Source organism: Rissa tridactyla, chromosome 22 (assembly GCF_028500815.1).
Source record: "Rissa tridactyla isolate bRisTri1 chromosome 22, bRisTri1.patW.cur.20221130, whole genome shotgun sequence".
Taxonomy (NCBI): Eukaryota; Metazoa; Chordata; class Aves; order Charadriiformes; family Laridae; genus Rissa; species Rissa tridactyla.
The window spans coordinates 6,382,869-6,405,702 of record NC_071487.1 but is presented as its reverse complement, the minus strand read 5'-3'; the positions used below and the strand labels follow the sequence as shown (position 1 = coordinate 6,405,702).

The 22,834-nt window shown below is 54.3% G+C and overlaps 1 protein-coding gene across 3 annotated transcripts in view; it reads right to left on the bottom strand.

The window, feature by feature from the left end:
- Positions 1-22,834, bottom strand: part of CSNK1G2 (casein kinase 1 gamma 2) — a 46,453-nt gene that overhangs the window by 8,617 nt on the left and 15,002 nt on the right. For 2 of the 3 annotated variants that reach the window (XM_054181836.1, XM_054181838.1), the window contains exon 2: positions 7,569-8,065. In XM_054181836.1, the coding sequence (XP_054037811.1) occupies positions 7,569-7,755 (187 nt within the window). In that variant the 5' untranslated portion in view covers positions 7,756-8,065. Of the gene's footprint in view, positions 1-7,568; positions 8,066-19,972; positions 20,266-22,834 lie in introns of those variants that run through there. The other variant, XM_054181837.1, reaches the window with a different exon arrangement.

Here is a 22,834-nt window from a genome sequence, read left to right as displayed (position 1 = left end):
AACCCACTGTGGGAAGTTACAACATGCCTGTTAATTACCCCAAGATGGGGTACGTGGATTCCTCTGGGATGGGCAGGCTGCTGGGGGGCTGGAGCCAAGTCTGCTGGGAGGGGGCAGCGTCCCAGTCCGGGCCTGCAGGGATGGGACTGGCCAAGGCACGAACAAGGCTGGGACTTGCTGCTTCTCCCAGCCACATCCCTGCATGGAGAGGCGCCACGCTGCTCTGGGAGGGCTGCCCAGAGTTGGGGGATGCTGCTTTGTGGGCAGTGGGACCACGAAGAGGGTGGCAGGGAGGAAAGGCCCCCAGGAGCACTGGGGCAGCTTGAGGCATTGAAGACACCGCAGGTAGGTGGAAATCCCTTCCCCAGGGCTGGGGTCACTCCTGGGGTTGGCACACACGTGTGTGTGTGCACATGCCTGAGGCTCAACCTCATCCTTCAGGATGCTCCCACCCACCCGAGGGTGCAGGGGAAGCCAGGAGCAGACCCAAGCACGGCCCAGACCGAACGAGGAGGAGCTGAAGGCCCCGATGTGCCGTGGGGAGGGCCAGACAACTGTCCCCAAGTGCCCAGGAGAGCTGAAAGGGCAGCTGTGCCACCCCAAACCCCTGCAAACGACTTCCTAGAGTTATGGGAGTTTTCACACTACAGAAAGGCTGAACTAACGGTGTCTGCGCATCTCCCTCCTCACCCCAGAGAGCCAGGAGGGCAGGAGGAAGGTGTTACACCTGGGAAGTGTCAGTACAACCTCCGCCTCAGGTCCATAAAGGCAAAGATTAAAGAGGTTTGCAGAAATATCTGAGCGCCCTTCTGCCAGAGCCCCCAGGACACCGAGGAGAGGGGAGTTACCCGCAGCAGGTTCCCCCCCATGGCACGCAGAGCCAGCAGACGCGCAACCCCACTGCCTGGCATGTGCGTATCTGATGGAGCTGCATTTGTCTTCTCGGATTTTCTCCAAGCAATTTGCTCAGGGAACAAGCTCCTCCTGGCATAAGATTTCATCTGCTCCAACGGCTGCGCTCCACCTGAAGCAGCAATAAATCCTCGCCGGGTGACATCAGAGCCAGCTGCTGAGTGCCAGAGTCGGCGGCAGGATTATGGGAAGAGGGATGAATGGGAGATATTAATGGAGCGGCTCCTCGGACGAACAGGCTCTGCAGCCAAGGAGGGGTTCAATCCTGCTGCCTCGCTGACCCTCTCCCATCCCAAGGGACCTCTGCCAAGCCAATTTGTCTCCTGCCTCTGCAAAACCAAATGCCTTCAGAGCAATTAGGAAGTAGGTGATTAGGCAGGGAAAAACGTCTGGCTAACACAAGCATATACCAGACCCAGGGTTTCTGGCCCATCATGGACCCACATTTCCTGGGGAGGAGGTGGGACATCCCCCAGAGCCATCCATGGCTCCAGAGAGGAAACTCTCAGTTCATTGGGAACTTGACTGGGGCAGTGAAGAACTGAAATCCTGATGGACCCCAGTGCAGCCCCCTTGCCCCTGCCATGAGCACAGTCACCTCTCAATGACTTAATGGGGAGAGAAGGCAGCAAGCCGGCAGGGAGGAGAAGCACATGCAGGCAGCCTATCTTCCATGCACCGGGACCTCTGTGTTTTTCAAACAATCACAAGGGAGAGCAAAACAGCCCCACACATCGGCTGGGATGTAGGGGCAGGCAGAGCCCAGGCAGGCAGGCAGGCATGGCCCTGCCTGTGACAACGGCACAGCGTCCCCACATGCTCCCCAGCTACGGTGGCCTCCAGCCTTGGGGCCATACAGTTCAGTCCAAAAGAAAAAATCACTGCTGCCTTCAGTGCAGTAACATGCAACCAGAAAACTCACAGGTGGATTTTTCCTGAGGTTAGGCTGGGTCTGAAGAGGGAAAAAAAATAACACGGCAGGATGCCTGCCACCGCGCCAGAGGCGCACTGCAAAACTGGCCCAGCACAGCAAGGAGGGAGAAGGGAAGGAGGCAGGAGCATCCCCAGCAGGGCTGTGCTTGGAGAGGTCCACCCCTGTCCCTGTTACGTGGCATCTGTCCTGTTCCCACCGCGCTAGTGACCCTGTGGCTCGCCGGTACAGAATGCGATCAGGAAAAACACTCTGGGAGCTGGCAGCCCTCTCCTAGCCCAACAAATGGGTCCAAATCATTTGATACCCCCATGGTTCATTCCTTCCTGTGACACTTGGAGGGCTTGGACAAAGCTGCTGGAGAAGATGGGGGAGCAGAGAGAGCACGGACCACTGCTGCTGTCTAACCACCACCATTCTCTTCCCCTTCCCCGATAAATAAAAAGGTGTGAAGAGCACAACCGGCCTATCATGAGGGAAAAAAAAGCAACAGGGATGAAAAAGCAAAAGAGCAAGGAGGCAGGGCTGCAGGGTCCTTCCCCCAGCAGGGCCTGGCCCATGGCAGGGAACTCCTCGCTCCAGCTCCCGGAGCAGGTCCTGCAGTCACCCCCACGCTGCCCGCTCTGCCGAGCGCTCACTAACGATGATAACCTTAACACCTGAAACGTGTTGGAGTCCACAGACTGCCCCAGCAGGGGACCCAAGCAGGCAGCACTGCAGGCAGGATTCACAGAAGAAAAGGTGCTTTTGAAAGAGGAAAAAAAGAGAAAAGTGGCAAGACGAGCAGCAGAAAGCAAATATTTGCGCTTGCAGAGAGGCCTTTGCCCAGCTCAGTGCTGGCGGCGCCTCCGAATCCAGCTGCCAGCACCTGCAAGACACGGCGTGTCCGATCAGAGCCAAGCCAAAGCCACCCATTGGAGGAGGCGGCCAGATCCGGGCTCTGTATCCCATTTAAAAGTCGGACATGGCTTTCTCTTAACCCTGTGCTAACACCCAAATCATCCCCCTCCCAGAGGCGGATCTGGCAGCACGGGGATCCAGCACCTGCTCCTGCACATCACGGCGGCCTGAGGAGGAGCCAGGCTCTGCGCCAGGCTCCCAACTGGGTCCCCATCCAGTGCCGGCCCCTCCACCTGGCACTGCCACTCGGTTGTGGCACGGCACGGGGCACAGCACCACACTGATGGCACTGGGAGCCTCTGCATGCTACGGCCCGGCCTGCAGCAGGAGAAGGGAGTTGTGCCTGGGCACTAGGACTGGCAGTTTGGCTTCTCTGGTCCCCAGGCGATGCAGTTGAGGAGCGCGGGGGAAGGCGTCAGCTCGGTGCAAAGGCATCCAGGCACCAGCCCAGCACTGCAAGCACTGCAGCCGCGGCGAGACAAGCTGCATCAGCCCAAGCAATGACAGTTCCTTGGAGCACTGGGTTTTAAAAAAGTTATTTTAGAGTTTGACCTTCCTCTAGAGGAGGTTCTGAAAGACCAAGAGGAAAAACAACCACGAGCTATGAGCAAGGGAGACAAGAGGAGCAGTCAGAGCGTGGGCTCTTTTCTCCCACAGCCTCTTCCCAAAACACCCAAGAGCCGCCTCTGGCACAGGGTGGGTCTGTGGCTCCGACCAGCCAGCATGGCTGAGCCCTTCGCCATACGTGCACATGTGTGGAGGTCTCCATGGAGCCGAAGACAGAAGGGTGTCACATGCAGCGTGCTGACCCCAGCCCGCGTTTTCTGAAGGTACCTTTTGTGGACCCCGACAAGTTACCATCTGTGAGTAGCCGGGAAGATGCAGGCCAGGGGTGAGAGACACAGCTCAGGAGAGCTTGGGAACGTCCCCAGCGCTTGCACGTGACCATTCAGCTGGGACATGGCCCCAGCCCAGCTGTAGTAGTGACCTGCTGTCACTCATACACCCACAAGGACCCACCCCCCTTATTTTCCTCCCTCCAAAACACTGGTTTTACTTTTTAAAAACAAGTTAATTTCCAGCCTTTAACTTCGAAGGAAAACAGCTGCCATGTTTCCAAGCTGCCATTAGAAATGAATGCACCAGGCTCGGGGAGAGGGGTGAGCATGGGAAAGTTGCAGAAAGCACATTTACAGAAGCTCATTGTAGGAAGAACAGAAGCAGAAACCTTCGCCGGGTCCCTCTCCCTCCCCACATCCCACTCCCAGCCTGAGGCTGCCCCGGGGCAGCTCCATGGCACAGCCTCGGGCCAGGCTCAGGAGAAGGCCATCAGGGAAACCCCTGCCCGGGCAAGACAAACAGCAGCTCCTGGTTCCAAAGTACGGCTCCGAGGCAGCCCAGCATCAGGCAGAGCTCAGGGAAGGGGAGCTTGCATATCACCCAGCTGCTCTGGACTCAATTTTGACCTTTCTGGTGAATGTCTCGGTTTTCCTCCTCTCCTCTCCCCTATCCCACCCCACCCCAAAGCACCACCAACTGCCAAGAGGCATCTGCTCCAACAAAGCCTCCCTGCGAGCAGTATTTGCTGGCCTCGCTCCTGGGGGTGCAGGGAGCTGGCAGAGGCAGTGGCCATAGCCTGATGCCAGGGCACACAAGCCACCAGCCACGCTCCAGCCACCCCTCCTGCCTTGTGTTTCAGAGGGCAGCATTCACCCCCGGCATGGAACAGGGCTGGCTGCAGGCAGCAGAGGCGTAGGGGGGCTGCTCAACCAGGGCAGGGGGGAGCCGGGGGGCTGTAGGCAGCGGGTGCTGCCCTGGGATGCCTTTGGAAAGCCCCAGGAGGAGCTGGGCTGGCACTTGCCCACGGCTGCAAGCTGGCAGGGGGAAGAATGAGCACGTCAGATGTGCTGGCCAGGGCACAGCGTCCTGCTCAGCCCAGGGTGAAGCGGCAGGATGGGGTGCCCAGTTGTGCTCATACAGCGAGGAACCGGCCAGCAGCGCTGCCTGACTGGGACGGGGACTGGCACTACGTTTGTGTACGGCCTGGGATGCCAAGACCAGCATGAACGGGGAGGGGCTGGATCCAAGCATGGCTCTAGCAGCCAGGAACTCCTGCCCAAGTCATTCCCCTTCTGGCTTCCCACAAACGCCTTACGCCAATTTTTTTTTTTTTTTTTCAGTTTTATTTTTAAACAAATCACTTTTGAGTTTGGATGCCTCCGTAGCTGGGAAGACACCTGTCCCCACCTGGGGCAGCTGAGCTGAGGCACCCGCAAGGACAGAACGGGACCTGTCTCGGCGCAGTGGTGAAACTGGGCAAAGCGTTACCTGTTCCAGGAAGACAACTTCATCTTCCTCCATCCCCCAGCGCTGGGAGCTGGAGGAGTCACCTCCCAGCACGCTCTTGCAAGATCTCCTGGGTTTTTTCACTAAAGGAAAAAGTCCAAAGAAGATTCGGGAGCTTTTAAACACTGAGCTACACTTTGGCCTCTGCAACCAGCCTGCCCCGAGGACTGAAAAATCCATTCCCAGGGGAAAACTGAGTGTCCACAGCAAGCACCGGGAAACATCCCTACTCATGCCACCACTTCACAGCACAATCCCTCTGGTCCTTTGCCATTTATCTGCAGCTGGAGGAATCCCTATTTTCAGTGAAATCCTGAAAGCATTCCTGAGCCCTGACGCAGCTCAGAGGCACACCTAAGGAAGAGATGCGATTTGAGGAGAAAAGCCACATAGCTGTGGCTTCCACTGCTGTGAGATCTTGTGCTCAGGCCATTAGCACGTTACAGCCGGGCACTACAGGGTGTGCCGGGGCGGCAAAACTGCACAAAGGGACCAGAAGCTTCTCTTGCTGGTGGCAAGGACAAATTCTCGCAGCGAGAATCGACCGTTGCAGAGCCCAGAGCAAGAGCTCTCTGCTTGTCCCTTCGACCACGAGCAAACTGAGCCCGACTGTTCCCTGCAGAGGCTCTGCTCTGAGCAGCTCAGACTGCCTGTTTCACAGGTGCTCCTTGGATCCACGCGAGACTCGTGTCCACCTTGATGCTGTCCCCAAAACGTGAGGGGAAGGCCGTGGCAGGGGATTATGCCATCCCTCAGCGCTGAGCACAGCAGGCAAAGCGACAGCCATGGCCCTGATTGTTTCAGACTCCTGCTTAGAGCAGGATTTTGGAAGATCTCCCCCAGAAACACGTCCCCATTGTAAGATGTTCACTGGCAAACAGGGAAAAGGAAGTGGAAGGACACAGGTAGGCGCTGCACAGCTTGGAGCCCTCCGTCCACCCGCTCCCAGACAGCCCTGCAGGGAGGCACTGGCAGCATCCCCAGGGGCTGTCCAGATCCACCTGGGTAGTGAAAGCAGCGTTTGGCGCAGCAAAGTCCCTAAATACCTCTCCTTCCACAACACCTGGGTCTGGAGGAAGGAACAGAGCTCTTCACAACACCGGGAGAGACAGACCCTCCGCTGCTGAACGCGGGAACCACTTGGCTGGATTTTAAACACAGCATTTTTCCCAAGCTCTGCAATTAAGTGGCGATCCCACTGGCGAGTTCAGGAACAGGACGGTTTAGCCTGGCACCAGCCAGTCTGTCATGCTGGGAAGAGCTAACATTAACTCCCCACAGACAGAGGCGGCACAGCGAGGTGGGTAAACTCACCCCACCCTCCACGCGGGTGCCTGAGCTGGGGCTGCCAGCGGCACCTCCCGACAGCCTCCCACCTCCTGCTCCTTTTGCACACAAAGAGCCTGCCGAGATGACCACATTTACTGCAGGTTTAGCTCAGAGCTTGGTTTGAAAAGGCGCTGCTTAAAATATCACGGAGCAATAAGGCCTACAGCCGTCACAGGCTCCCAGCCTGCTCTGGGGACAGGCTCTCTTCCCTCTTCCTAGCGCACGAGCCCTTTCCCAAGGCACTCGCAGCCAAGGCCAAGGCTCCGCCTGACAGAGACTCCATCAACACGTCCAACACGCATTCCTGGAGACATCCAGACTGCACTGCTGGCACAGCAGTGCCTGGCACTGCCAGGCCTCTCACAGCTGCCTGATGCCAACCGAAGAGTTAACAGCTTGCTGAAAGCCTCCTGGACACAGAGTCCTTGGGAGAGGAGCAGCCTACCCACCCTCTAAACAAGAGTCTGCTTGAACCATTTCGTGATAAACTTGGTTCAAAATGGAAAGTGACCGTGGAAAGTGTTTGGGTTTTATTTAGCCCTCTCTCTCTCCCCCAGGTAAGTTTTTAGGAGTCTCTGAAACAAACAGTTTCAACAACCAGAGAATTCACCCAGGATTAAATACTGACTCTCTTCTCCAGATGCTCGCCCTGGCAGAGCCAACACCCCACAAGCCCCCACTCTCCATCCGCTGTCCTGAGGCATGCGGAGCAGTGGGAGGGCAGCACCCCTTGCACAAGTAGGGCAAGATCTGGCGAGCGCACGGTGGCGTCTCATGAAACACTACTCACTAAGCGCTCCTGGACTGGGGGGGGACACCCAGGCCTGTGTGGGCCACTGCCACTTCCAACAGACAGGACTGAACTGTAACGCTCTCCCTGACAAACCCGCAGAGCAATAGGTATGGGGAGGAGATGCAAAACACCTCTGCAATCAGTCCTTCAGGCTGCGATGGGCTTTGAAAGATCAAGCACAGCGTGAAGGGGCTGAGGAAAAAAGGAAACTGCGAAAAGGAAACACCATATGGCCAGTCAACACCCTTGGTGCCGACAGTCACAGGCACGTGCCCGCTCCTCCTGCTGCAGGAGGCAGATGCCGGGGCAATCCCTGCACAGGGAGTTATAGCGAGGACAGAAGAAGGCCCTTCTCACCTAGACGAAGCTCCCCAAAATTGCCGCATCCAATCTTCTTGCCGACCCGGAAGTTGGGACCCACCATTAAGACTCCCGAGTTGGTTCCAGCACTTCGGCTTCCATGACTGCTCCTTCCTCCACCTGTCTTGGACATCCTTTTACCTTCCTCCAGGTCCCCTTTCCCTCCTCTCTTATCAAAATCCATAAGTTTGTGATACCCCGGCCTCTCCACGGTTACGCTGCTGCCATACAAATCCCAGAGCTGCCGAAAATTGAGGGGTGAGGAGAAAAGAAGCAGGGTTGTTCTTGGTTAATACACCATCACGGTGAGCAGTGGGAGGGCAGGGTGTGGAGAAGGAGGGATAAGCGGCCGCCCACGGGTGCTGGGCTACTGAAATGTTAGTGCTTTCCAAGGTCCCGCCGGGATTGTCATCGTCGCCTGTTACAGGGAGTTCTTTGGTGGAGAAAACATCCTGCGGAGAGGGTTCTCCCAGTGTGGCTCCTCGGTCTCCCAGCTGTGGAAAGGAGAAGGAGAAAATTAGCACCAGGAAACAAGGAGGCAGAAGACAACAGGGGGTTGCAGGTTCTGGGCTCTGCAGAACCCCTCCAACACCTTCCCTGCATTACAAATAACTCCCACTACAATGAAGGGTGCCGCAACTGAGGGGTGGGAGAAGCTGGGGTACCAGGACTGTTGCAGGGTGCCCCATGTCTAAGATGCTGGCATAAATAAATAAATAAAAATCTGGCCACAGCAGCAGGCGAACTGCTTGATGAGTGTCTCCATGTTGGAGCCAGCAGAGAGTCAGCTGAGGAGAACAATGTCCCCACGGGGAAGGGCTGCTGGCAGCAGGGAGCCCTTCGGACGCACCTGTCAAGGCGCTGGAGGCCAGGCTGCTGCTGGCCAGACCCCAGAGTCCCCAGGAGCAGAGGACACACGTAAAGCACCGTGTTACGGGGCAAACCACGCCAGGCATGCAGTTTCCTATGAAGAGGATATTCTCCCCATGCGGCTGCTTGCTGGGACGGTCCCTGCGGGTCCAGAGGCTGTGGCCAGCTGAGTCAGAGCACTTCCCCCAGCACCAGCCTCCATTGCGTCTGGGACGGGACTTTTGTGCCCAGCGATCCTGCGCCAGGACATGCGGGAGAGGACAGGGTTTCTAAGGGGCATGTGGGGAATGACCACGCTCAGAGCTCCCACGACAGCCCTCCCAGGCCTGCTGGGCTGGGGTAAAACACACACCAGAATGGGAAGGCAGGACTGAGTAACAATCGTGGAGGCGAGCTCCCGATTGCCGCCGCTTCCTCCGCTCTCACTAACGAACCTTGATTTTAATTGCAAAGCTCGGAGTGAGGCATGGTGGGCAACAGGGCTGCTAGCCACCGCCTGGGCAAAAGCTGCTGTGACACTCACGGACAGTAACTGATGGCTGTGGATGCTCATTTGCTCGGCGGTCCTGCAGCACCTCGCCTACCTCACGTGCGCAGCTCTCAGCACTTCCCAGTGAGACTGGTGGGAAGCCCCAGGGACTCAGCCCCGCAAACAGCCAGGGCTCCAGCTCAGCCCCTTGAACCTGGGAGCCCATTGCAGGGGGGCTGCACTAGATGACCTTTGCAAGTCCCTTCCAACCCAAACTATTCAAAGAATCTATGACATCAGCTCCGCGCAAGCTCCCCCCCGTGCAGCGTTCACATGGGTACAGCCCACCATCGAGGCCAAATGGGCCCCTTGCTCCCTTCTGGAGGGGTGGGATGACGAGTATCATCGACCAGCTCCACGCTCAGGGAACCAGGTTCCCAAGAGGGAGCCACGCTCTCCCTCCATCCAGGACTCCCACCGGAGCTGCCCGAGGGGAGGTCATCCTTGGCTTCTCCTCACAGGGAGACCCATGAGGGAGGCGGATGGAGCGTGCCAGGAGCAGGACAGCCGGGAAGCTAAACACGGGCTAGAAAGCACAGAGGGTCAAGCAGGAGCCGGGTCCACGCTGGGAGGCCACGTGAGAGACAGACAGACAGACTGACCGACACACGCACGCACATCCTGCTTTCCCCCCAGCATTCATCAGCTCTGGTTTTGCTCCCAGCTCAGCCCTTGCTGCGTTTTGAGCGAGCCGAGCTGGGAGGCAGCCCCCACTCCTCCCTGGCTGCCCCCTCAGCCCTGCTCCACCTCTCACCACCTTCCTCCGCTCCCCTCTGGGCTCCTGTGATGCCCACCAAGAGCCCGCACTGCCGTGGCCTCATTACCTGTGGGTTAAACAACCAAACCCACACCCCTCCAGCACTCAGACTCCAGGAAATGAGCACACTGCAAGTCCTGACACTTAGCCAAACCCTGTAAAACTTTTTATTGGCGCTCAATAGCTATTAATAACAAAAAAAGGCTTCTTGTACTAAAGGGTGCATGGGGGGAAATGGGGGAGGGTCTAAGAGCAACAGAAGGAAAGAGACACCCAAGGCGGAGCTCAGCATGGGAGAAGGACCACTGTGTAAGGGTCCGTGAGCAGGGGAGCTGCTCCCTGGGGCTGCCCCGCTCCCAGTCCTCGTCTGACACCGAATCCTGGCCAGGGTCCACCACACTGTCCCCAGCATCCCAGCAAAATGCTGCTGCTCTCCAGGAGGGACCAGAGCAGCAGGCACTAAGGGTGCAGGGCCAGCACCTTGACGTTGTTGTGGGTGCACAACACCCACCTGTGGGACCTGCTTGTTCCAGTACTGGGGAACAAGGCTTTCACGTGGAATGGGAGCCCGCTCCTTCCCCCGCAGGCTCCGACCTCCAGGCCAGCACCTCCGAAGCATCCCCAGAGCACAGCAGCCCCAGCACAGCCTGGCCCTCCAAGGCCACCCGCAGCAGGCCAACACCTGGGGACCATCCTGCTGCACCCAGCACACCTCGGATGAGGGAAACTGAGGCACACAGAGCCTTCCAGCTTTCCCAAAGGCAGGCAGCCACGAGCCAGCTCCTGCCCTGACGCTCCCTTCCCTCCGGCAGCCAGCGGTTTCCGTCCCGTGCCAGCAGGAAGCGAGGTGGGAGCGGCAGCGGAGCAGGGCTTCCCTGCGCTTTGTTCTCCCCCAGCCCCGAGCACACACAGCCGACACGTGATATCCTGCTCATTCTTTGCTCTCCCAATAATTTCCGCTCCGGGTTCGGCACATGGCGGTGCCCTCCTGCCCGTCTCACGCTTCTCCCACCTCTGCTGGCCTCGCACAAGGGCACCAGGGAGCCATTTCCCCTGTGACCTCCCAGCTCCTGCAGCAGACAGCGCAGCACAGCCCTTCCAGGGCTTTTCGGGACCCACCTTCCCCAGACATGGTTCCAGTCACACAGCGGGGAAGGGGAGGCAGGTGGCAATGTGCAGGCAATGATGCTTCATACCCCATTTTCATTTTGAATCAGACCTTTATGTTCAGTCCCAAGGGATTTCAGGCCCAGACTGTTTGCACAGAGTCAGGCGGCCAACAGCCAGAGCAGAGGGAGCTCCAGCCCCACGCTTGGGATTATTTTTTTTTGGAAGAGTTATGGGTCAGTCTCTGCAAAGGAATTTCAGACAATGGAGCAAGACAGAGCCCTAACAGAAAGGAAAAAATAAATACGGTTTCCTACAAGCACTGGGAGACTGTCTTCCCCCAGCCCAAACAGGCAGCAGCGTAGCGTGACTCTGTCTTGGGAGCAGCCCAAGGCTCTTGGGAGCCCTGAAAGAGCCTGGCTCCAAAGCCCGATTTCGAGCAGCTGGGACAGAGCAACGACCGACAAGGCCACGGCACCGACCACTGAGCTGGGGCTGCGTGACAGCCAGCTGCCGTGCCGCAATTCCCCCTTTCCCAAAGCCAGGCAGTCAGAGAAGTCGCTGAACCGTGTCCGTGTGACTCACGCCAGAGCAAGTGATGCTCCTCCAAACTCTGCCCACCAGCCTCCCCCATGGATGAGCCATGGGGAGCTGAAGAATCTATTTTCGCATCCAAAGAGCGCCAAGGAGAGGCAACAGCTCGCTCCACCTCGGTACAAAAGCAGAACCCACCTCTCTCTGCGGTGTCAGTGACTGGTCAGGTTTTCCACTCTGTGCCATAAAGAGATCTCTGGCCTTTAAAATTGAGAACAACCTAATTAGAAACAGAAACCTTTGGTAAAATCCCAGGACTCCCACTGCTCTGGAGCAAACAGCCCTACAAAACCTGTGTTTGTTAAAACACAGCAGCCTCTGGATGGGCAACAGGGACCCAGACCTGCCCCGTCCCTCCACCCAGGGCAGCAGCACCGCAGGCAAGATGCCCCCGATAAAACTGGTGGCACATTGTTGCATTATGAACAGGAATCCTCATCAGCCAGGTCATCACATCGATGCAAGCCGCCTCATAAAAGCACCTTCTAGGCTGGATTTGTTGGCCTGGTATCAAATCTGATGCAAGATGAGACTAAGAAAACTTCTTTCTCTCTTTGGGGGGAAAAGGAGGGGGGAGGTGGAATAAAAAAAAAAAAAAAAAAAAAAGATCGGCCTGAAGTTCAGTAGAATAAATTCCAAAACAAGCTGTGGTCTTAAAACAAATAAGCACTGGCCTGCAGCGTTTGCAATGCAAGTGCTCCAAGCCAGGGAACCTGAAAGTGAAATAAACTGCAGACAAGTGCAAGTGACTTCAGCATCTCCCCAAAACAGAACCGCACAAACACTGAAAGTACCATAAAGGGGGCAAAAAACACACTCAAGCGACAATCTGAAACCCAAAGAAGGGGTTTGTGTTGGGTTTTGTTGAAATATTGGGTTCTTTTTATTTGCCATCTGGTTTTGAGCACGCCAGGCCTGCTCCAGTCACATTTACAAACTTTTCCCTGCAGCCATGAAGGTGAGAAAAAAGGATTGGGGGTGGGGAATTGCTTGTTGTTTCCTTAAAAAGAAAAAAAGAATAAAAAGCTGCAATTCTAGGGCTAGCCCTTGTCTCTAAGACCTGTGATTTGAACTCATATATCAAGGCTCAGGAAGTTCCTGGCCACATTTGCAAGTATAAAATGCTGAAAAGTTGTATTTTAAAAAAATTTCTTTCCTGTATAGCGAAACCTCGTGGCTGCCAAGAAAGCACTTGTACAATACCATCTGGGGCACATTGTTCTGGGCCCTTTATACACAGTGTTCCTGCCCGAAAGAGGTTACAATTAAACGGGGCAAGACAAAAGAAGGGAAGAAGAGGAAAAAAATAGCGACCCGGAGCAGGGAAGTGACTGGTGAAGGTCAGGGAGCGGGTCCGTGGTGCTTCTCGGAACGGAGTCCAGGTGTCCTGGACCAGGTGGCACCCCCGGGTGGCTGCAACGCTGCTACCTGCCACAGTGGCCTGACCGCACCGAGCCCTGATCTCCTCCCGCCTTCGGGATAGTTACTTGAAGCTGGTTTCCCCGTGTACTCTACACTTTGCGAGCAAAAGAGAAACGCAGCTGCATCCAGATGAAAGAGAAAGGAAAGCTTCCTGAGAGCACAAAAAAGAAAAGCTCTTGACACTACGCAGCTCCAAGTACAGATCACGGCCAATTAAAAGCTAAAAATAATCACAAATACCCTGATGTCCCAAAGGACGACCCATCAGCTGGCTCCCAATACAAAAATCCAGACCAAAAAGCAACTGGTGGCCTTACACAGCTGAAACCAAAACCCAATAAATTTTAAAAGTTTAAGAGGCAGATGAAGTCTTAGGAGATCAAAAGTCTTAAAACAAAGCAAGATCCGACATCTTTAAAGCAAGCTGCAGACAGTCCCAGATGATGTCTACAAAGGTTTGTAGTTCAAAATGTATTCCAGTCTTCAGTGCCGGCAGCCAACCCTGCTCATGACAAAACGGGGAAAAGCTGTGCCATGACACAGAGGCTTCCCAAAACAAGGGGTCACAGAAAGCCTCCTCAGGCTTCCCCAGGAGACCCCTGTAATGGGTACAGTCAAGGCAGAGGTGGGAGTGGAGGCACCGGAGGGACGCGGGGCAGCTCCCTCCTCCTGCGGGCGGGCAGGAGGATCAGGGCACCCCTATGCAGGCACCCCAAGAGCTAACGCAGCAGAAAGGCTGGAAGGCTCCAGCATTTGAGCAGCCCGCAGATGTGCGAGCACATGGAGACCAGCCTCCAGGCACCAGCACAGCGCTGCCGGGGCCCTCTCCATCTGCCCCACACCCCACATGAGGCCCCCAGAGATCCCAGACAAGCAGGACAACTCTTGGTACTCAGACATGGCTCTGGCAAGGGGCCTTCCAGATTGAGCAGAGTCAGGAGGGGAACAACTCATCTGGGGGGTGAGCAGCTGCAGATGCTGAAGCAGGGGGGGTAGGTAAAACACCCCCAGAATTCATTCCAACCTTATGCTATGAACTGTAGTGGTACAAAAGATACAAAGGGTCCTCCTGAGATAGAGGTTTGGGCCCACACTTGCATCCTCCATGGGGTCACCATTCCCATGTGGAGCAGAGGCCAACACAGGCTGGAGGAAGAGGACCGCAGCTTGCGGACAAAGGATGTTCCAGCTGCTCCAAAGGATGGGAACTGGCCACGAAGTCACCTTCTCCCACCAACTTCGCTCTGGACAGAGAGGAAACGAAAAACCTTCTGGAGCATCCCAGTGCAGCAGAAACCTGTCCCGCTGTGTCTGCGGTGTCCTGTGTTCCACAAAGCTGGCTGAGATCTTCCCTCTGGGCTGAAGCTCCTCACTTCTGCTCTTTCAACAGCTGAAAGCTTCGAGGAAAAGCCTGTCCATACAGCTACCACAAAATGGGAAATTCAGTGGATTTTCCTGCATGTAAAAATAATACAACTACTTCTCTTATTCTGGAAATTCCGTGTCCAAACCGTATTTGTCCAAGCCCAAGACTAGCACCTCTTGCGGGACAGCCAACATGATCAGCACAACCAGACAACCTGTACTGCAGCGACAGCAAGCACATAGACATGTGTAAAGACCCAGCTTGACCCACTGTTATTTAATCGACGTTTAAGAACAAATACAAGCAAACTGGAACTAGGCGACCTTTAAACTGAGGTGGGAGCATTCACCACCTTCGGCACCAATTTAACTTCACCAGCTCGAAATTCCTCTCTTCCACAACTGACAGAGCACTGTAAAGCTGGGCGGTGACTCACTCCCAGACCCGCAGCAGTACCAGGAACCCGCTCCCCACCACTTCCCTTCCCTTTTCTCTCTGCACACACCGACACCAGGGCTGCAGGAGAAAGCCTGGCTTGAGACGGCCGCATCAGACCCCATGATAAGCCCTGCTCCTGCTTCTACCTTGGAGAGGTGGCATCGTGCTCCAGAGCGTGCTGCTGAGCTCCCTGCAACCCAAGCCTTAACATTTATGAGAAAAATCCACACTGGGTGGATTTTTGAGGAAACAAGAGAACTGGGGGGGGGGGTTTGTGGTGGGTTTTTTTCTTTTAAATGAAGAGTCCTTCCAAGACTTGGACATGGGCTGTTTACAGCAGCCTTTTGCTTGGGCAACAGGAAAATCGTACACTGGAAGCGTAAGTTCCTCTCCCTGCCTTGTGCTGTCGGGCTCAGGCAATGCAACGGGCTCCAGAGGGATCTCCTGAGCTTCCTCTGCTCCTAGGCACGTGTCTCTTCTCCAAGCCAGACATGGCAGCTCACCATCAGCTCCTTCCCACAGCAGCAGACATGCTGAAGAAGCTCGGGTCCGCGGGGTGGGCTGTCCGCAGCTGCTTCCCCAGGAGGAAGTGGGAAACCTTGCTGTTTGGAGAAAAACCCACCCTGCCCCCCACCCAGGGCAATTTCCATGGGCTGGAGAGGCAATGAGGCTGTGCAGCGCTTGGAGCTCGCTCCACCTTGTGCCTCTACCACCTACAGCTCCAGTTACGGGAGACCCAAGCAAACCTATCGGTGCAGCAGAATATTCCTTATGGCAAAGGCAGATTGGCTTGTTCTGGCCCAATTTCCTCCCAGTCCCTCAGGAAAAGAGGAGACTGAGTGTTTCAACTGAGGATTTCAAGGCACCCGGCAGCAAAGAGAGTTCTGGATACAAGCATCTCACTTGCCATGGCCCAGAGAGTTGTGCCAACCCCGTCAGGACAGAGGACCGGCGTTGATTCACAGGGGACAGCCCCTGTGGAGGAGTAGGAGCAGCAGAGCAGGGGTGAAGGGACCTTTAGCCATCCTGGGAAATCCCTTAAAAATCAGGAAGTCCTGAAAGCAGCCACTTTCCCAGCAAGGCACGATGCCTGTACAGTTTCTGCTACTCGCAGCCACGAGAACATCATTCCCTGACCCCAGCAGGGTCGGGTTAAGCGGAGATGGCATCCAGGCCTCCTCACAACATCCAACGCTTTTCCCAGCTTACAGTGAGGCAGGAGCCAGCACAGCTCTGTTTACTCCGTTTCCTCCTTTGTGCGTTCATGTTGGTGTCAGCACAACAGGAAGCTCTTGTTAAATAGTTTGTTACTTAACTGCTGATGCAGAAGCCACCGGGGAACCCAGGCGTAACATGAAGCACGTTTGGAGAGGTGGGGGAGCCTCGCAGCTCAGGTTCAGGGCTGGGATTTGAGAGCTCTCGGCTCTGCCACCGCCTGCCTGCTGATTTGGGCACGTACTGACCTCCTGGCCCTTCACATCCCAGCCGTTACACTGGGATAACAGCTCCCCCACATCTGCCTTGTCCATCTGAGGTCCCCAGGGAGATGCTTGGCTCTTTCTCAGCTTTTGAACAGTGCTAAGAGCTCAGCAACCGTCCCCCTTGCCTCCTCCAAGGCATCCTTCAGGGAAAAGGCAGTAACTGGCTGAAGAAATTCTCCCACCGAACAGCAACACCATCCCGTGAAATCCCGCCATACCTGCACTCCCATTGCCCACGTGCCAGGTCATCAGCCCACCGGGGGGGAACACCCAACGGTCACAAATCTACTTTTTGGATCCTCACATCAAGCCCGCCAGCCTGCTGGTCCCCAAGAGCAGCCCTCGTCCGAAGCCCTGCAGCCCATCTCCTCAACTGCTTCCTTACAAGCCATTGCATCCCTCATCACACAAACACGGACACAGGTTCAGGTCTGTACAGTGCTATCAGCCTGAGTCATCGATTACATAGCAGACACAGTCCTATCACCATGGGCACTGCACCAGGAGCGTTTGAAGCGCAGTTTCCCCTTCGACACAGCGATGATTGTGGCTGATTTCCCCCTCCAGCAAACAGAGACACCACAGCACGGTTTCACTTTTGGCCCCGCAACGTTTACAATTAGAAATTTGCAAGGGGCAGTTTGTCCAAAACATGTTTTTTTCCCCCATCCAGGTTGTTTCTTGAAAAGAAAAAAAAAAAGCCAAGGCTAATGTTTCTACCAGAATTTCTACTAGTGTTCAAGGGGAAAAAAACAAAAACACCACAAAAAACCCTAAACTGTGGCAGCAAAGCTTTTAATCCAACATGATCCGAGCATCCTTGTTCCAAACCTCCCCTCCCTTCCTGGCTTCCAAGCTCTTCACTGGGAACACGCTGTGTTGGTGAGGAGGGAGGACTGCACCCGCACGCCCCGGCACAGCGCAGCCCCCAGCACTGGGTGCTCCCGGCAGCATCAGCCCCTGGGGCAGCGGGCACCACGCGCTCCCGGCAGCGTCAGCCTCGCCAGAGTCCTCCTGCTGCTTCCACTCGCTGCGCCCCATGGCCGGGCTCTCTTCCTCGAGGGGTCCGACATGGCTGCCCCTTGTCTTAGCACCATAATTAAAAAAAAAAAAAAAAAACAAAAAAACCCCAACCACTAATAGAGGAAATAATCAGACACACCATCACCTCCAGCTATAGTTAACACAGAACAAACAAACGAAAAAAAGACTTTTAGCAAACGAAGCAGGAATGCGTTGAGCCTCTGAGATTAAAGCATTTCCTGCTGCCAGCGCAGACCAGCAGCCAGCCCGAGCACCTCAGCGTTTCACCCCAGTATCCAATCGTGGCTCTTGGCCACGTCCAAAAAAATATCCAAGCCAGAAAAACACCAGGATTAAAAAAATATAATCCTAAAAATAATAACAATAATAATAAAGCATTTGGGTTTTTCCCCAGAGTTGAGCTGTGCTGTGAAGATGACGGATTTTTCTTCCTGGCTTCCTCTTCCAGCACTCACATCTATTAAGCTTTTCTCTAAATTCGAAGTGTTCTGTTGTTCCTGGCTATTCCCTTCCCCAGGAGAATTTTGAGATGCTGTGCACTCTGGTCAGCTCTTAACCTAAGACAAATCAAGCTCCAAATTACTTCTAAGTTATTTTCTCCCAGCTTCCAAACACAAATATAGCTTTTTAATGGATTCCTATGAATCTTCTATTTATTACTTTTTTTCCCCCCCTCTCTCTCTCTTTTTTTTTTTTTTTTTTTTTTTAAAGAGAGAAGGTTTGTGCCACATCACTCCCTCCATAATGATGAGAAGAGCAGAGTTTCAACATTGCAGCAGAGAACTGCTTCTACCCAAGAGGTGTCCTGCTCCACAGGTCAGAGGCCTCACCGATGCCCGGCTACAGCGAGTTCTTACAACACAAACCCAGTAATTTCATTTTCATTGAGATCTTTGGAGGATACCAGCTGACATATTCAAAACCATCTGATGCTTTAAAAGCAACATCTCAGCTGTCCCTCAAAACTCCAGCACCGCTAACGGTGCAGTTGGTGCTGGATGGGCCATCCATCCCAGACTCTTGCTGCCCAAGGAGCCATATGTGCTCACCAAGCTGGGGCGTGCACAGCATCCCGCTGATCCAAGTCCAGCATCCCAACAGCCCCAAAAGAGAGGAGGAACAAAACTGAAATCTGTTCTCTAAACATAATGATATTAAATAAGTAGTAAAAAAGAGGGAAAACCACTAGTAGCGGTGTGTTCAGTTTCCGATGGAGCCCAGAAGGCAACGCTCTGAAGAGCTGGCAGGAGCTCACGTGAAGGTGTACATTCCCTACGCTGTTGTGATTTTAAAACAGTTGCCTCCTTTTTGAGAAGAGCACAGAAGAGCCGTACAAGCCACTTATCAGAGAACAACCCTGGACTAGCAGCTGGACGACTTCACCCTGAAGTCTTGACCACTCACACCACAGCTCAGTGAGGAGGAGGAGGAGAACTCCCTGCCTGGCAGTGAGCGGGCAGGCAGGCAAGGATGCGGGTGTACGGCATCAGCTTTACTGAAGAGTCAGCTCTCTGCCAGCAGTTATTATTTTGCACCCAGAAATACCCAATGAGGAAACAGGCCCCACTTTAACCAACAGGAGTGGGGCCGTTTTGATGCGTGTTTGCCCCGGTTGCATAAGCAGAAATGGAAATCAATGTGGTTTCGACAGTCCAAATTCAGAACCACCCAGATCCTCAATGTTTTTTAACACAAACAAGCTTACAGAGTCAAAGAATCGTAGAATTGTGTAGGCTGGAAGGGGCCTTTAAGATCATCGAGTCCAACCATCAACTTAACAGTGCCAAACCCTCCACTACCCCGTGTCCCAGAGCACCACGTCTGCCCGGTTTTCAAATCCCTCCAGGGATGGCGACTCCACCCCTGCCCTGGGCAGCCTGGTCCAATGCTTGACAACCCTTTGGGGGAAAAGTTTTTTTCTCATATCCACTCTAAAACTCCCCTGGTATAAGTTGAGGCCAAGAGCTCTGCTAGGGAAACTCCTAAGTCTCTTAGTCACACAGCCACAAAGAAAACTTCACACTGCATCTCTCCACTGCTGTGAGCTGCTATGCAATCTGCAACCAGCGGATGCAGAATTTCACTCTTTTCGTTGGATCCCCGTCCAAAGCAGTTACACCTGGATGGAAAATATTAACTATGTTTTACCAAGGAGCCGGAAATACCATGATGGAAATTTCAGCAGCAGCACAGGAACCAAGCAAAAAGCTAAAAATACTTCTCTAGGAAAAATAATAATAGTAAATACACGCATGCTAAAATAAGATCAGGTCTGAAAACTAGACTGGAAAAGATCAAACAGCACGAGTCAGACAAATCCATCTGAGAACGAAATGCTTAAGAGAGTCTATTCACCTGTTTGGGTTCGTCAGCCACAAATTTAAACTTCCAACTACAGAGCTCATAAAGTCTACCATAAAACACACTGAAATTTATGAGAGAGACTGGAAGGGAAGCAGCTTTTTGGTTGACTGTACAGACCCCACAAAAGAGGTCTGCACTACATGCCTTGACCTGCCCCTTGTGTGACATGCGATTGGGCTCAATTAAGCCCCAGGGCAGCCACCTCCTGGCTCTCGAGCCACGTCCATCTCATGAGCCATTCCCACGGTCCCCACATCGGATCCACACCGCATGGAAACAGCAGCAATGCCAAACCACCATGAGGTGTTGGGAATGCAAAACCCCTGGCTGCAGGAATGAATCAGGTAGCAAGAGATGCCGAGACCAACGGAGGTCCCAGCTGGGGCTGGCCCACCTTCCCATCCTGCCGTTGGACCTCTGGGATCTTACCAGCATCTTCTACTTGCTCTCTACTCCAGTATCGTTTCTCCAAGACCAGCAACAGCTGTCCTCATGGCTGCTGGGCCAGGAGAGGTTCTAACACACTGCTGGAAGACAGCAAGATTGGCAAATGACCCAACTACAGCTCCAGCCTGCTGCCCCGCTGCTTGTACTAGTGTCGCTTCGGTGTTCCTGCTCACAGATGGAGCAATTTCTGTCTGAGAAACTGCAACGTCCTTCGCTATTGCTGTATGAGGGACACTGTAGGTAGCAGATGGGTAACCAGAGCAGTAAACCCGGTTCTGAAAAACAACAGAAAAGACACAGGCTCACCTTCTGCCCCTGCATGAAGTCAATTACCCAAGGCTGTAATTCTGCAGAACCTATCACATCTTAACAATTCCGCACAAAAAAAGCCAATTAGGATGTTGAAGTGGTTTCAGTTTTACTAACGTAGAGTTAGTAGTACTGGAAGAAAGGAAGTTCATTACAGACAAAGCCGAGTCTCTGGCTGGGAGACCTTAAAAGGACAGTAGTCAGAGTCCAACTCCCAGCTCTTCATCCCTTCCCACAGCCCATATGCTCCAGCGGTTTCTACGGGACGCACACAGGCACCCCAGCCAAGACGCTGACGATGCCTTTCAAGCCCCCGCTCGGCACCACGGGAGCTGGATTCAATATGGCATTTCATACACAGAGTCACTTACTTGAACAAGTGGTCTCAGCCATCAAGCCCCTCACATGTGCTGGGTTTTGCGGCTCTGCCAGTGGGTTTTCTATTTAAACCAGATAATACATCCACAATGCAGCAAGCTCCGGTTAGACACCGGATACTAATTAAATCCATGCTGCTGCTAGAAAGCAGAGCTGCAAAGGAACCAGCTGCCTTCCAAAAGTGCACTGCACTTGGCCAGCAAAGACCTGTTTACTAGTCCCATGCCTTCCCCTTCTCCTGCTCTCCCCTCCACACATTTACTGAGGTTGACGTAAGAGCAGAACCTGCTTCTTTTCCAACCAGTTCCATCCCGCCCAGTTCTTGCACTGATTTCATTGTCACAAGCATGCTCATCTTGGGACAGAGCCTGCAAAGGTTTTGCTTCTACAGTCAAGACCTGATACTGCTATTTACCCACTCACGCCCAGAGGATGAAGCCCAATTCTCAGCTGTACAGCCAACATCGACCCCAAGAAACTTCAGAGCAGAACAATCCAGACAGATCTGACTGACACACTGGGAAAGGTCAAGTCCCTAACGCTTGTCTACTGCAAAACCTGAGGTTTGCTTTCATGCCTGGTGACTCCTTGCAAAACAGGCTCCCTCTGCAAAGAGGTATCCAAAGAATTGTCTGTGTCCCAAATCACCGAGTCATGTTTGTGCCCTGGGAAACGGAGAAGCCCAAGGACAGCTACTGCTCAAACAGCTGTTGAGCAGAGACTGCAGAGACAGAGCCTAAAGGTGTTCTTCAGGGTGGACAGCCCCATTCTGTACGGAAACCTCTGCCACCAGACAGAGATCCTTTTTAACCATTTTTGCTTCAGCTGTAGGGAAGAAACTCTGACAGCTCAGCCACCCTTTTATTGCCCTGGCATGCAATACAGAAAGGGAGGCCGAACAAGGACAGATCCAGACGTGTCCCAAGCGACTGCCAGGCTTGCAGCACTGTGGGGATCCAGACGAAGGGTGACTGACTCACGAAAGCTGCGCAGTGCCTACAGATGTGGAACGGAAGCTGCACAAGCACGTCTGTAACAGGCATCACTGTGCCCTCTCCATCCTTCCCCCAGCACTGCGGAATCTTCAAGCGCAGGTTTAACCTCAGGTAACGACACTGGTTCAGCGGCGAGAGGCAGGCAGCAGTGGTGGAACCTGAGGCACCTGCAAAGCCTTTCTGTGAAAGGGATGATCCTACACTTGTCACAAACACACAAATTCACTGTCACCACAACCCAGTTCATCAGCCTGGTTGTGACAGTACCTGTCATGGCCATGCTCCAGGAAGAAGGCAGGAAAGCACTTCAGATGTCAGGTTTCCAAGTAAGGCAAGGTCCCTGTCCACCTCCTTCTGTCCCATCTCCAGAGCTCACAGCCTGCTTCGCAGTCACCAGGCAGTGGCAAAAAAAGAAAAGGCTTCTAGACAAATAGCTAATTTTCACCCAGCAGCTTGGAACAACCACTTCCATTTCATATCTCACATCTGAGGCTAGAACACCTCCTTCTGCCACTGCAGCCTGAAATAAGGTTAAGACCATCTCTACCAGCACGCTACTTCCTCAGCCCTGTCCCTGAATACTCCCATGCCCTCAAAAGCTAACACTTTTCATAAAAGCAAGATAAAGTGCTGCTCACCTTTCTCTTGATAACGGATCTTAGTGCACATCCGGCAGCAAGCACAGGACTGGATGTGAAACAAGAGTTGCCATCGGTTTCACAGACAGAACGGAGAAAAGCTCTCTCCCTGCCTCCACTGCAGCTGGAGACGTGCTGCACCTTTGCTGCGCAGCACCAGCCACGGCAGCGGAGAGCCGCCCTGCCTCCTGCCAGGCCACCAGGCAGGGGCTGCGCACCCTGCCCAGCAAAAGGAAAAGGTTTAGGGACAGCCTGCTGCAAGAGGACTTTGTCAGCAAACCCAGAGGAACAGCAGGTACAAAAGCAGGAGTCAGGAGAGGAAACATGAGAGAAGCATGCCGATAGCCCAGCAAAGCAGGGAGGGGAAACACTGCAGCAGCTGCGAGGCCATGATGCGCCCACCTGAGAGCCGGTCCTGAGCCCACCCGCTCGTCACCTTCTGGAGCCTGCGGCCACAGAGACCCACAGAAACAGCCGGCGCTGTTAACACACCTCACCAGAGCAGGAGAGCAGATGTTCTGGCA